Here is a 15,666-nt window from a genome sequence, read left to right on the forward strand (position 1 = left end):
TTCTGTGAGGAGAAGCTTCTCCAACAATTTTGGAAGGAGTCTCCGAATCCACCGTGACCTACAAAGGGTGACTAATAAGGAATGAGGACTGTAGTTTGGATTCACCAACAGATCTTGAGAGATGAAGGGGTTAGAAGATCTTATCATTCTTTCAGTAGATCAGACTTTCTTAGCAGGAGATCCATACTTTTAATGTTGTTCTATATGCAATTCTATTCACTGCAGATGACAGTGCTTTCTCAACTCCAGTGAACTCTACTGAACCAGTCCAAGATCTCATGCTGAGGACAAGTTCTCAGAGATGGGATGATTAAGAAGCCACAAAACCATCACCTCCTCTGGGTGTCATGTCCTGCTGAGATTTAGGCTAAAAAAAAGTCTGCTCTGGTAGATACGACATTACTAGCAGTATCAAAATAAAAATGGAAAAGTACTATATTTATAAACATGTGGTGGAGGTTACTTATATAACTGACACTGGTGGCAGTTTATTTTAATGTGGGTGAGCGTGAGAGAGATCAGATTAGATACGTCACTTCAGTGCTTAAATTTCAAGCACTCACACCTCAGCTTATTCATTCTCAGTTGCTATATTCAATGTAATATAGCGCTCCCGAAATCATGCGTTTGTGTGTAAGTGTGGTCATTAGAGTAATGACTGTGAGGTTGGTGTTTGATCAGGGGTGATGGTTTTGGATGTACTCCAGATGTTTGTCCTATGTGAGCTCCAATGTGGCATGCTGGATATTTAACCAGCATCAATATTTACCCAGGATTATGAAGGAGCCTTAGTTTAACTCGAACCCGCAGCCAGAGTTAATCACAGAAATAACATCCATGCCGGCAACATGCGAAACCGCAACCGGCTAATAAAGAGTGTTTCAAAATATTACCACACCAGGCGTACATACAATGGGTATTGAGTCTACACACCCCTGTTAAAATGGCAGGTAAAAAAATTTAAACCAAGATAAATCACGTCAGATCTTTTCCCACCATTAATGTGCAATTGCAAAGTATACAAATAAAGAGAACAACAATCAGAAAGTTTTTTTAGGGAAAAAAATATAATTTAATAACCTCTTGAAGCACCTTTTGATTTCATGACACCACTCAGTCTTTTTGGGTTAGAGTCTATCAGCCTGACACATCTACACTTGGATATATTTTCCCACTCTTTCTTGCAAAAACATTCTAGAACCACCAAATTGCGAGGGCATCTCCGGTGTACAGGTCACCCCACAGTATTTTTTTTTTTTTACTAGCAGACACCTGAAGGTTTTGCACTAATATCGACTGGTATTTGAAGCTATTCGTGATTCCCTCCACCTTGATAAAGTCCCAGTTCTGGCTGAAGAAAAGCAGATCTAAAGCATGATGCTTCCACCACCATGCTTCACCGTGGGTATGGTGTTCTTTTGGTGATGTGCTTTTTACATTTTTTTTTTTTTTTTGCACCAAACACGCTTTGGAATTACGGAATTATTATACCTTTTGGAATTGGTCTCATCAGATCCCAAATTTTGCCACATGGTTTTGGGTGATTTAGTTGAGCTCGGATGTTTTTGTGAGAAAGGGCTTCCGTCTACCCCATAGCCCAGACACATGAAGAATGTGAGAGATTGTTGTCACATGCAGAGAATAATCAATACTTTTCAGATATCACATTGTCCAGTCCCTGAGGCAGCGAAGCAACCCCAAACCATAACATTTCCACCTCCGTGTTTCACAGTTGGTATGAGGTGCTTCTCCTGAAAAGCAGTCTTTAGTCAGCACCAAACATTTCTACTGTTACTGTGGCCAAACAACTCTATCTTTGATTCGTCTGTCCAGAGCACATTATTCCAAAAGGCCTGGTCTTTGCCTATATGTTCATTGGCAATTAGTAATCTTGCAAAGGCTTTTTCCTGGCACATCTCCCATGTTGCTCAAATTTGTGCAATCGCTTTCTGATTGTAGAAGCATGCACTTTGATACCAACAGTTGCAAGACTTACTAGCATATCCTGTGATGAAATTTTCTTTTTGCATCAGACGGTCTGCTCTTGGGCTGAATTTACTTGGACGGCCCGTCCTGGACAAACTGACAGTCGTTTGATATCTGCACCACTTTTAGATGATTTTCCTTACATTGGAATGATGTATTTCAAATCATTTTTAAATCCCTTCCCAGACACATAGGCATCCACAACATTTTTTTTTTCTGAAGGCCTTATAGAACTCTTTAGATCTTGGCACGAAGACACCACACACCTCATTAACAAAGGGAACACCAGACACTAGATATGAGAGGGGTATAAATAAGACCGGTTCCACCTGGACTCTCTAAGCAGGTTCCGATCACCGCCACCCAATCTTTAACGCCTGATTCTAATTTTATGCATTTGAAGGTGTATGGATTTGAATATAGGGGTGTACTTACTATCTTTATATTTTAAATTGTGAAAATTACTACAAAATGTCAATTTTAAACTCCACAAACGTTCGCTGTTGTAAGGGTTTATTGTGTAAAATGTATAATACTGTTTTGTTCATTTATTGGAGATTGTTATTCCTGAACTTTAAAAACACTATTTTCAGAAGTTGCATTAGGTAAGATTTGTTCAAGACTAGGTCTCTAATTGAGCCCACCTCCTATTTTAACCTGTGCTCAGGAAACTCCGCCCCCAGGATCTAGCATGTCTATAAAATCTAATCATCCAAATTTTCCCAATAGTGTTTCTCAGCCAATTAACACACGTATGCTGAGGACACTGCTTAAATAATTGGGGTTTATATATATATATATATATATATATATATATATATATATATATATATATATATATGTATGTATGTATGTATATATATATATATATATATATATATATATATACATATACATATATATATATATATATATATATATATATATGTATGTATATATATATATATATATATATGTATATATATATATATATATATATATATATATATATATATATATATATATATATATATATAATCACTTTGATTTACATCAGTAAAAAAGTGCTAGATGGTTCCAGGTTATTTGTATAAGTAAAACAAAAAATTAACATTGACATTGACTATTGCAACTTTGTGTGTGTGTGTGTGTGTGTGTGTGTGTGTGTGTGTGTGTTCTGAAGAGCCTGTGGTATTATTACTACTTCAACACAAGGAAAAACACTTCCGTAAGCTCGTCCTCGAAACAAAAAGTCATATAAAACCCTGATTGTGTTTGTCAATCAGCTAGCAAAGTTGCTAAATCTTCCAGCCGACTCCCAAATTGCGCGCTATTCCTTAAACGAGTGCACTATATAGCGTACACTACGTAGCGCACTGTTTGAGTCAGCCTTTCTGTGGGGCGTAGTCGCGACGTGGCCATGACTGACTTGTGAACTATCCAATGGAAAGCTGGGTTAGAGCAACCTTAGCCAATCAGATCTAAGGAGGCGGGTGATGTCACAGAAAATCCGACTCTCTTTGGTACAGTGGAACACAGTGTCTAGAGTCTCTTAAGGTGCTGGTTAGTTAGCAAAATTAGCTTTCCGGGGTGTGTGTGTGTGGAACGTTTGTCATAAAAGAACCAGCCCGAGAGTGTTGATAGAAGTATCTGGGAAATCTTTAGCGTGGATACACGGGGTAAATATATCACGTCGTGTGTGTCTTGTTTTGGGGTTGTTGTTTTTTTTAAGTTAGTGAGCTATTCAGTGGCTGTGTGAAACCGTCAGCTTAGCCGGCTAAGCAGGACAGTTGAGTTAGCGGACAGCACAAGACAGAGAAGAGACATGGGTTCCAGAGCATCGTCCCTACTCCGAGAGGAGGACATCGAGGAGATTAAAAAGGAAACTGGATGTAAGTTGACGGCTAAAGATCACTAACTTTACCCTTAATGAGTCCTACACACAGTTAGGGAAAGCCTAGAGCTAATGCTAACAGGCTACACTACACTCAGTGTTGACTTTTTAACACATTTTTACACACTAAATAAAAATAAAACGTCTATTATTACATACAAATGAGTGTGTTGGCAGTAGTGTTACTCTGAAAACTTGTTGGTTTAACTGTGTAATAAATTCCACAGACTTTATTGAACGTACAGCATTTACTTAGACAAAGGTTTTCTAGCCTATGTTCCAGAACTTTCCACAAAAAAAATGGCATTACTACAATACACAGTTTATAGGCTGGACTAGCTTCTTTGAACTTAGTAGTTGTTCAAACAAACATTACATTTCATTGAGCATTCGAAATAAAACTATAAGAGCTCAATACTCCATATAACTTAAAATAATAATAATAATGGGTTAAAAACATTTCATGGACCTGCGGCATTCGTTTGTTGTTCACGGACCACTGGTATAACCGAATGAACCGCTAAAGCCCTATTCAGACTGGATTAGTTTTTACTACGTAATGATTACTGGAGGATTTCTGGGATTTCCGAATTCGTCCAGGACGTTTTTAAGGATCGTGGGTGAACGTGTCCGACGTATTTCCCTTTCTATACAATGACCAGTAGAAATAACCCCGGGTAATGTATTATAACCCTATGTTGTCAAAAAAAAAATGTCTCGTTTCTACAAAAAGAAACCTATATCTATATATAGATGAGCTCGTCTGAGAGGCAACGCTTCCAGGGGTTTTCGGGAAGTCGTCGAGTTCCTAGGACGGTTATGGCTTTTGTATGTGTTATGGTCATGTGACACGAGCTCCTCAACAAACAAGGCAAGGTCAAAGCAGCTAGTCTGCCGAACGTACGAGTACGTATGGGGTTTGTCGTGTGATGATCACGCGTATATCGTGAAAACCTTCAGGTTCGCGCTTATGTCATACATATCGCATACCGGAGATATCGCGCTGTCTTTTCCAATAGCGGTACTGAAACCCTTTATCGGCCAAACATTGTTATCGTTTCCGTTTAAAAACTATTAAGACACTTGAAAATGTGTCTGTTTTCTAACGGAGCCATTTCACACAAACATCACTCGGGGAAACATTTCCAGTTCCAAAAATACATTTCTTTCCAGAATACAATTCAAATCTTTGCCAGTTGTTAAGGATCCGATACGTTTTCGCCGATATCCACGCCACCGTTTTTTTTTTTTTTAATGATTTTTTTTATAGACTTGTTAACCATCTCTAATCCTAGTCTATATCGTCTTGACCTACGACCAGCGTTTTAAGACGGTTGTTACCACTTTTACGTATTAGGTCTCAAAGCCAGAGCGTGTATATTTGGTAGCTGTTTTAATCCCAAGCGTAAACCTGAGCAATTTTAACGTGAGCAATCTCTGGATCTACGATTTGAACTCGCACTCTTCTTGGCAGTGAGGTGAGCTAGCATTACACAGATCTTCATCCTGGTAACTTCTTCCCTTATTTGTTCCAGGTTGGCTTTTTTAACCCTGTGATCTTCACACCACTGTGGTTTTGTTTCAGCATTACTCTCTCGCTCACTCACTGTCATACACACACACACACGCACACGACTGCTGCTTCTCACCTGTTCTCTATCTCCATAGGGGTGCATGATGTATCTCACAGCAATAGGTCACACAATATGCACCTGATCCCAGTAACCAGTCCATAACTGTGTCATTGTGGGTTTTATTAATCCCAGTTAGCTTTACACAATCCTAAACACCGTGCTGTTCCGCCCACATTAAGCAGCATTATGTCTCAGTGGTGAAACATATAAGAACAGGACAGACCAGACTAATCCCGGGGTAAAGAGTGTACCGTAACGCAACCTGAGGCACAACATGTCTGGTCTCGGTCAATCAGTGTCGTTATTTTTCCACTGGGTACTTCAAACTTAAAAAAAACAACTTAGATTTAATGATTTATTCACACATACGAAGCAACATAGGCTTATAAAACAATAAAATGTACCGTGGAGCGAAAAAATAATCGAATATAATAATAATAATAATTATCATCCAGCCATGGTTTATGGCTTTGAGTTTGATGATGATGATGATGATGATGATATCTTTGTCTGTTTCAGTCTCGCACAGTCAGATCACCCGCCTCTACAGCCGATTCCACAGCCTGGACAAGGGCGAGAACGGTGCTCTCAGGTACACACACTCACACTCACGGATAAAAACTGTACGCTGACGGGCATCACAGACCAAGAAACGAGAGGAAGAACTGATGATATCAGTGTTTCTAGTACTCATGACAAAGTTTGAATCGTCTTCTCAGTCTTGTCTGTATATTTTCGTACCCTTTTCTGGCCACAAGCTTCAGAATCTTGAAGAACGGGGCAGCTGTTCTGGAGAGTTTTGTGCGAATGTAGGCGGTTCTTAGTCACGGTTCTTGGCAAACAGCACCAGTCTCACGTGTCAATAAATCAGTAAACGATAGACACTTGCTAATATGCCTAACAACCCCGCCCCCCGGTGGGAAGACCGGTGGGGCATGTTGTAACAAGCGATCAATCAGTGACAGGGTGCTGTGATGCGTTTTGAGTTAAACGGTATGTCTGACACATTAATGAGCACGTTAAGACCGTTACGATTTGCCCAGGCGAACACATTGGTGCTTTTACTTGGCCGCCAGGCTTTTGGTCGGGTTTACTGAACTCTCGACTGTTCACCCGTATGCTTGGATTGGATCCGTCTAGAGGGCAATCAGAGGGTGACTGGGTTGTTAAGAGGAAGTTTAAAAAAAAAAAAAAAAAAAAGCTGCAAGTTTAGCGACCTTTGTGAAACATGTGGAATCAGTAACAGTAAATTGTATCACGTATTATTGCTGTATTATTATTATTATTATTGAAATCTGTGCTCAGTTTTGACACGACTGTTAGTTCAAAACACGCACCCATTGTCTGGTCAGTAAATATATAATTATCAACGCTACCTCTTTTGAGCGCAACGTCAATGTAGACACACCCTCAGAGAGAGAGAGAGAGAGAGAGAGAGTGTGTGTGTGTGTGTGTGTGGTGTAATCTGTCTACATGTGCTCTCTTTTTCAGAAACGTGACCTTGAAGTAAATGTTGTGTATATAGCCTACATTTGTATTTATTTTATTTTATTTTCGTAGATACTTCTCAAGCCTACGTCTCAAATCTCTTGCTTTGCTTCGAACATTTTTGGGCTTTAACCTATCGAGCAATTCCAGTGTTATGGATGCGATTAAGGACGTCCAGTTCATGTGCGGTGTCTGAGTAACACTTCAGAGAGCTTTCCTTTCCTGTTATGGGAGAACACAGCTAAACGTTCAAAAGCTAGACATTTGAGAGATAAATTACAGCTCTGCCGTGTCACCGACTGTTGTTTTGGTGTTTTTCCTGACAACGTTTCTATTGTGATCAGCTGTTGTGGTTTTCCTTAGCCGACCCATTCGGTGTCTGTTGCTCAGCAGACCAGTGGTTTCTTTCTTTCTTATTCAGGACGTTGTAATAGTTGTATTTGCATGCGATGCGATGTTGTTCGTGCGATGCGTCTGATTGCGTTTCCCTCTTTTCTCGGCTTCAAAATGGCTCGCTTTTAACCGTGTCTATAAACTGTAAACTGTGGTTAGCTGTTGTATGAGATAAACGATATGGGAAGGAACATCGTTGGAGCGTTTCTTTCCTGCTCGGTTAATCTTTCCGTATCTTTGCACTTGGGGTGGGTTGGATTCTGCCCTTTTGTGTCAAAATGGCTGTGAAATGAATGACTCTAAATTGTAAATGAATTATGAGACAGTCTCTGAGTTACAGCCGTTTCTCAAGAAAAGTCTTTTGGTGGTTTGGGTGGGGGAGGAGAAGTGGGTGTCGTTTCTTCTCTCTCAGGAGCGCTGAGTCACGCTGATGGCTGACCTCTGTACGTAGTGTGGTTCATCCTTTTATCTCCGGCACGTTTTTGTGTAATCTGAGCAAAGACACTTGTAATGCCTTGCCTTTGTAGGAGAACAGCAGCGAGAAAAGTACATAGACCAGTCGGATAGTTTACTAGCTTTACATTTATAATTGCCTTAGAATTGAGATCACGAATCTCCCTCACTCACTTATGATTCATTTTCTAACTGACAAATATGTGTATTTATTATTCAATTCTAACATTATTGTTAGATAATGAGAGCATGGCAGCTACACCTTCCCAGCGGATGTGTGTGAGAGATGGCTCGTCTGCCATTACGGGTTCGCAGCACGTTTGTACTTCTTTCGCAGAAATCCTGAGCAAAATAACTGCCAGTGCTATTAGAGTGCCGAGTACAAGAACAGAGCGTTCTCCCCAAGTCGAAAGGTAAACAATAATTTGTGGTGGACTTTTCTTCTGCCGAGACTGACTCGTATACCACTCGAGGGTGGAAATCGGAGTTGATGATAAATGAGCCGGACGTGTAACGTGTGACTGGCGAGGTTTGAGCGTAGCCACGACTCCCTCGTGCCCTTCGTTCATATAGTCTGCGTTTGTTTAGTGGGAAGTTTATATTCGGTTCATTTATATAAGCATTCGCTAAGAACGTTTTTAAAACTATTTTGAAGCTCGTTGTCAGAAAAATATACAAAGAGATATATGAGAGACTCCATGTCCTCTAGGATCTCAAACAGCTCCTCTGAAATGAACAATTTGATATGATAGTACAATATCCGGAGGGGTTTTTTTTCTCTTTCTTTCTTCTGTTTACACTTGAAACAGTCCGAGTTCATTTTTTTTTCACGTGTTAATCACAGCACGATGGTTCTGTGTGGCCAGTGTGTTAGAATGCATAGGACTTTATTGACAGTGAAAATAGTCTGACAGACCTGTTTGTGTAGCACTGAGATTGTTTCAATAGTACACAGAATACAAAGCTCGTGTGTCCTTGGGTCAGGATATTTACGTTACATTGTCACTCGCTCGTGAGTTGAAGGCGTCTTGGTCGGTGGTTAGTTGGCACAACATGAGACTGGGTTGTGCGTGAAAATATACTTTGAGGAAGCACACGGTCATTCTTACTCGGACGTTATCTGAAGATCTCGCAGGACAAACCGCAGGGAAAAGGTGCTTTCTCTCGGCTAGGTTTAAGTGTAATTAAACGTTTTAAGATATTTTTATATATATATATATATATATATATGTATATGTATATGTGTGTGTATATATATATATATATATATATATATATATATATATATATATATATATATATATATATATATATATATATAATAAAATAAATTGATGTACAAAAAAACGATTACGATATATAAAAATAATATTCGAAGGAAACAATCAACAATGTTACTGTTATGCTCCAAAGGTCAAGTATCAGCAGTGTTTGGTTCCTCATATACAAAACCATTTGCCAGTTTGGAAAATGTTATTTATTTATCCATTTATAGTTACGTTTAACACGGGGAAACGAGTTATCATCACGTGTTATCACTTCCGTTATATAACCGCTATGAACAGTCGTTCCCTCGCTACTCTCCTCTTTCTCGCTCGAGGTTAATGAGACCACAATGAACTCTGCGAGAGAAGCGAAGCGCCAAACTTCCTGAACGTCCTGGAGATTTTCCCGTGTGAAGACTTCATCGGAGAGCCTTACTTCCGATAGTGTCATTATTATAATGCCGTAAATTATGTGTCCGGCACAAAAAAATGTCTGAAATAAGGCACCATTTTTATTTATTTATTTATTTATTTATTTATTTACTTGCTTGTTTACTTATTTATGTATTTTCCCGTTCAGCCGTGAAGACTTCCAAAGAATTCCAGAGCTGGCCATCAACCCTCTTGGTGATCGGATCATTAATGCCTTCTTCCCAGAGGGGTGAGTACAGGGCTAATATTCTTAGAGTAACTGTACCATAACGTTCATGACGAAAATATAGTGATATAAATGATTTGTGTGTGTGTTTATACATGTCACACGAACACAGGATGAAAATCATCTTATGAGAAGCCACGTATTGCGCAACAGATGTTTGCTGAGCATTGTCTTGGATACTAAGAGGCTGCGTGTATCAGATCAATATCGCGCTTCAGGCGAAGTCCAGATATCGAATGTTAATATTTATAAACCCTTTAACTGGTTTAGTGAAGCATGTTGGGTTGTGGCCTTGGAGAGCGCTTAAAGATCGGTGAAAAATTTCTGAAGTGTCACCACTATAGTACTCTTTGTGTGTGTGTGCGTGTATGGCGTAATATCCATCCTCTTTCAGACTGCACGCAGGAACATTGCAGCGTTGTTATGAAACACATCTCAGACACCAGTGACAAAATGACTTTCTTTATTAATGCATCATGTGTTCTCTCTCTCTCTCTCTCTCTCTCTCTCTCTCTCTCTCTCTTCCCCCTCTCTGTAGGTTTTTGTTTTAGTTGCGTACCACGGTCATGTTCGAGCCAGCGTTTTAGAGACTGTCTCATTCTGTTCCTAGAGAGACTGGCACGTAGGCGGGGTAATTCTAGGTGCTGGCTCTAATATGTTGCACATGTTTTTGCTTCATTCTTCAGGCATGAGTGGTTTTCTTTGAGAAGTTAAGGCTGGGCGTGTAAGCTTTTAAAATAAACATTACAGGCGTGTTAATCGTAGAAACGGAGAATGTCACCGCTTACCTCTTGTTTAGAAATATAAAGACTGTTCTAAGCTCAGCCGGATGATCTCCTTTACGATCGCTGCGAGCTGCTCATGTCTGCCTCTGTGGACGTTTTGTTTAGAGAGGATCAGGTGAACTTCCGAGGATTCATGCGGACGCTGGCGCACTTCCGGCCCATCGAAGACAACGAGAAGAACAAAGACCCGAACGTCGAGCCGCTCAACAGCAGGACCAACAAACTGCAGTGTGAGTCTGCCGTCGCCGTGACGGTCCTTGAAGCCTCGGAGCTAATCTCCGAAAAACTCGTCCACACGTCGAGACCAGACGGATACGCATACGAGTTTATTATTTTATTATTCCGAGGCGTTGAGTAAATTGTGTGCAATTTTTCACGTACCGGCATTAACAATGTCCTGTAGGTCATTATGCACTCTGAATTAAAAACAGCTGGGGACGAGCAGAGCGGACTTTATCAAATAAATATTATGAATCCTGATAAATCAACTTCATTTTGTCATGGAACAAACAGGATGGTGGATTAACATCATCTATAACATCAGCAACAGTATTTATTCATTCTTGGACAGTTCTGTTAATCATTGTTTAATCTCACCAGCCTGAGATCTTACGGAAAATGTTGATTACACAGATGTTTCTCTTACTGTAATACGCAGCCGATAGTCTCTGCTCTAATTTGTTGATCATTTATCTTCTTTTTCCCCTTTTTTACCCCCTTCTAGTTGCCTTCCGTCTCTATGACCTGGACCGAGATGATAAAATCTCTCGAGATGAGCTACTCCAGGTGAGTATATTTTGTCCCTAATGCTCCGTGTCTTTTAAAGATCTCACCTTTTTTTTCCTTTTCTTCGAGGGAACTTGGTGAGCTCTGTTTCTTAACTAATCCCCTCTGAGACACACCTCACTGTCAGCTGAAACCACCGGAGAAATAGTGTATGAAGAGAAGGATTGTGCTGGGACACTCCTTATTTTCCACTGGTGTCACAGGGTTCAGAGTCGGTGCAGACAAATCTCAAATCAAATATCCTCATGGTATTAAGGATGGAAGAGAACACTTGTGGGGGGGGGGGGGGGGGGGGGGGGGGGTGCAATGCAATCATAGGAAACTAATCCACGATGAGGTAGGGCAGTGTAGAGCAGAGCTACTGTTACCACTCCGAAGTTGACCGTTTTCTTGTAACAGCACGTCCAAAAATGTTTTATTCCTCTTATACCACAGCAGTTTGCTTTTATTAATTTAACAATGGCTTTTGATCAGTTTATCGTTGCGTTTAATGTCGGTTCTTATCACTTACGTTTGAACTCCTGTCCTGAGGACTTTACCATGTCGGAATACTCAAAGCTACAGCCGCAGTTACTGTCAGAGCCGCAGTTATAGATAACTAATCGACCCACTGATCAATCCGAGTCGAGTATTGGTGGACAGGCTAGAGGGGCGTGATGACTGTTTCTGAAAAGTATGAGAGGTTACAGAAAAATACCCTGAAGTTTATTCCTTCTGCGCAGAAATAATGCATTAAGAAGACATGACCTGTTATTTTTTTGGGGGTTACATGAATGGGTTACATGAATCCACCCAGTAACTGGTGTGATGAATCTGACAATGCTACAAGGCTCAGTGTATCTCTTTCATGCTCTGATGTGTGTGTGTGTGTGTGTGTGTGTGTGTGTGTGTGTGTGTATGTGTGTGTGTGTTCAGGTGCTGCGGATGATGGTGGGTGTGAATATTTCCGACGAGCAGTTGGGCAGCATCGCAGACCGGACCATCCAGGAGGCGGATACCAACGGAGACATGTGCATCTCCTTCAGCGAGTTCATCAAGGTGACGCAGCACAACAGTCACGCTTAGATGCTAAAGAGTAGGACCGTTTAGAAAGGTCTCGAAATTTCTAACGTCAGTTTGTGAATAAACTGAGGTAGGTAGATCTGTCACTCTAGTCTGATTTTAATCGATACTTAATAGTTGTAGTTATAACTTTAAAAGGAGCTTCTCTTGTTGCCATTCCTGTATTTTGTTTTTGCTGGATAGTTTAACCATTCCCCCGTTCAACCTGTGTTGAGCAACTTTGAAAAGAGAAAAATTACAAAATGGCTGCCGCTCAGCCAGTAGAACCGAATCCATGGAACCTGGCGTAAATAATTTTGATATAATTCGTACTAGGCATGTGTCAGGATCATCACAGCTCACTTACGATTACGTTACTGTATAAAAGTAGTGTTTGCTTTTAGTAGCTAATTTGAGTTACTAGCCACGATGCAAGATGCTGGAAGGAGAGAAATGTAGGTTTTTGAAAAACAGTACGTAAAAGTTTCCCCTTTCATCAGATTCATAGAAATGCATTTAATACAGTCCCCTCCGAAACTACTGGGGGCGGCAAAGCCACGTCAAATTTAGTTTCGCTGCAGACTGAAGAGATTTGGGTTTGAGATTCATCAAAAGAAGAACATAAGAAGAGATGTATTTGCACGTAGACGCGTTAAACACCATACCACATAGCACGTTTTGTATCGCACCACCCGATTTGTAGTCGAGCAAAAATACCGGAACACGTGACTGACGGGTTTCTTCTTACCTGGGTGTGTCCTGTTAGATTGATTGTCTTTTGCACTGATTTGGTGCAAAGACAATTCTAATATCTTGAAATGTCCTGTCTATATCCTTAAAAAGTGTTTGAAGCATCTGTATGAACCCTGTGTATGAATGTGTGACTAGAGCAGAAACATCACACCAGCATCACTTAAAATAAAAGGCCACTTCCTTAAGGAGTTACAGCGTAAGGCTGGAGTATGATAATGTGTGTTCTGAGAAAACAGCAGCGGCAACAGCGTAGGTCATGTGTATGTTTATTAAAGTAATCGGCTTGAAACAATGTCCTACTGATGATGATGATGATGATGATACGAAGCCGAATGTGTTGCTTCATGTTCCGACCCACACTGTTTACTCTGGTATCGAAGTATAACCCTGGTGTTCGGGACTATTTCGGATCATTGTGCCATCTCTTCTAACGTGTTTCATGTGACGTTTATGTACTCTACATCGCACGTTAAAACCTCACCGAGTTCGATTCTAAATGAAACCTCAGTGCTGCACTGTGTGTGTGTGTGTGTGTGTGTGAGATTCCTCGTTTATCGGTGCAGGTGCGTGACGTCTGTTTACTTCATTTCAGGTGTTGGAGAAAGTTGACGTTGAGCAGAAGATGAGCATTCGCTTCTTGCACTGAAGCACCACTCGCTTCTCGAAGGACCCGACTCTAATCCGAGGCCGTTCGCGCCGTGTGGAATCCGCCACCGCTGGTCCGTCGCATTTCGGCCTCCTCCTGCTCCTGTTCCTCGTCTTACGGGCATCGTCGCTTTTGTCTTTTTCTGTTCGTTTCTTCTGTCAAATCATCGCTCGCAATCGCACTCGCATTGTTGTTTGGATCAAAGGGAACTTTGACATACCTTCAGTTGTTGAACCGGTCAGCCTGGCTGTAATCGTATTTATTCTGGACAATTCCTGGTTCGAACCCGGCTCGCTTATTGTTCCGTTCAACATAGCGATGAAGTAATTTGACCACCTGTCGTCGATTATCGTATTCAGAGCCGAATCTGTTTTGTTTTTTGTTTTTATATGTGATCCGTCTGTCTTAATCAACTTAACTCTCACTCCAAAAACAACCTTCAGCTTGACATTTTTCTTTACTGTTGTTTTTTTTTCTTTTCTTTTCTTCTTGTCTTTAATATTGTGCTCAAGATATGTGATTTGTGAGACATTTGCACATTTCCCCCAAAAAAAAAAAAAGTTTTCATAACCGTATTTCTGTATATCTGGGAGACGAGATCAGCAAAAGAAGTATTGAGATAAAGGCTTATTGTGGCGTCTTTTCTCACCGGATTTGACTGAACATTTCCTGAAAGCATGCCGACGCGTTCGGCTTGACTTTTAGCTCGTATTTTAAGACCACATGGTACATATGTTCGAGCCGACCGATAGGATTACAACCTGAGATAAATAAATGCATGAATATTTTCCACCTCAGGTTATAATCCTGTCTGTCGGCTCGAACCAGCAGTGCGATGTTGGTCATTTAGTTAAACGATGGCATTGACCGCCGAGCCTGATGGCCTTTTGATTCACACAGTCGTATAAACTGCTTTCTCACTTTAGCGAGAAATCGAGGTTCAGTAGGCTGCACTGTCCAAGCCTTCACACAGCTCAGCACTGTTGATTTGTGCTGTTTCATCAACTGCCTCAAGTGATCAAATGTTAATTTATTTTGCGTACGCTACCATAATCGCGTCACTGCTGATTATGAAAATTCTCTTCCTTGTATATTAGTTCAGCAGGATTTGCTGGTTCTCTCTTCATGTATACGTCGGTGTAATGTTCTAGATAGTCGCTGATAATGATTGTGGGTTTGTAACTTTTAAGAGATGGACTGGAAATTAATGTCATTATTTTACTACTCAGTGGGGTTTATTAGTTATATATTCTGTCATACAGATATTATAGGGAAAGTAAGAAAGAAAGTATAATTTTTTTTTTTTTTTTTTTTTTTTTTTTTTTGGTCAAATAAAAATTTAAGTGCCATATTGGTTTGTTGTGTATTTCAGTTTTCGACGTTAGCTACAGTCTAGACTAGCCCTTTACGGCATGGTGTAATTTTTGCTTACTATGTGGCAAAAAAAAAAAAAACCTGCAACTTAAAAGTTTGGAAAATGCTGTAATTAGAATTGTGATCACATACATATCATACATTATTTTCTGACTATATGATACTTTCCACCATTGCACATTGTTGCCATACGGCAACATATTACCAACTACTCCCTTTAAATGGAATAATTCAAGCAGTAGTGGCCTGTGGCTGGGCGAAAATATAATATCATTGTAAATGTCACGTTAGTGACCAATGTTTACTCTTTAAAAAGAATTTGAAGCGATGTAGATGCACTCAGAAGCCAAAACAGAATTGACACTGCATTGTGTTTTCTCCTTCTCTTCAAATTAAAAAATTATCCTTCCAAAATAAAAACAATCCTTGCTTGCTTTAAAAAAAAATAATTTATATATATTTTTGCCAAAAGATTTAAATTAAAAGAATTAAATTAAAAAAAAATCAAGTATTATTTATAGCTATGTGCAT

The 15,666-nt window shown here is 40.1% G+C and overlaps 1 protein-coding gene across 1 annotated transcript; it reads left to right on the forward strand.

The window, feature by feature from the left end:
• Positions 1-3,506: 3,506 nt before the first annotated feature.
• Positions 3,507-14,307, forward strand: chp1 (calcineurin-like EF-hand protein 1). The gene is given in 7 exon segments (NM_001200914.1): positions 3,507-3,857; positions 6,013-6,085; positions 9,673-9,753; positions 10,641-10,765; positions 11,260-11,321; positions 12,237-12,359; positions 13,708-14,307. Coding segments are annotated over 7 exon segments (585 nt in total). The 5' UTR covers positions 3,507-3,790; the 3' UTR covers positions 13,762-14,307.
• Positions 14,308-15,666: the final 1,359 nt, after the last annotated feature.

This window comes from Ictalurus punctatus, chromosome 3, assembly GCF_001660625.3.
Source record: "Ictalurus punctatus breed USDA103 chromosome 3, Coco_2.0, whole genome shotgun sequence".
NCBI classification, from domain to species: domain Eukaryota; kingdom Metazoa; phylum Chordata; class Actinopteri; order Siluriformes; family Ictaluridae; genus Ictalurus; species Ictalurus punctatus.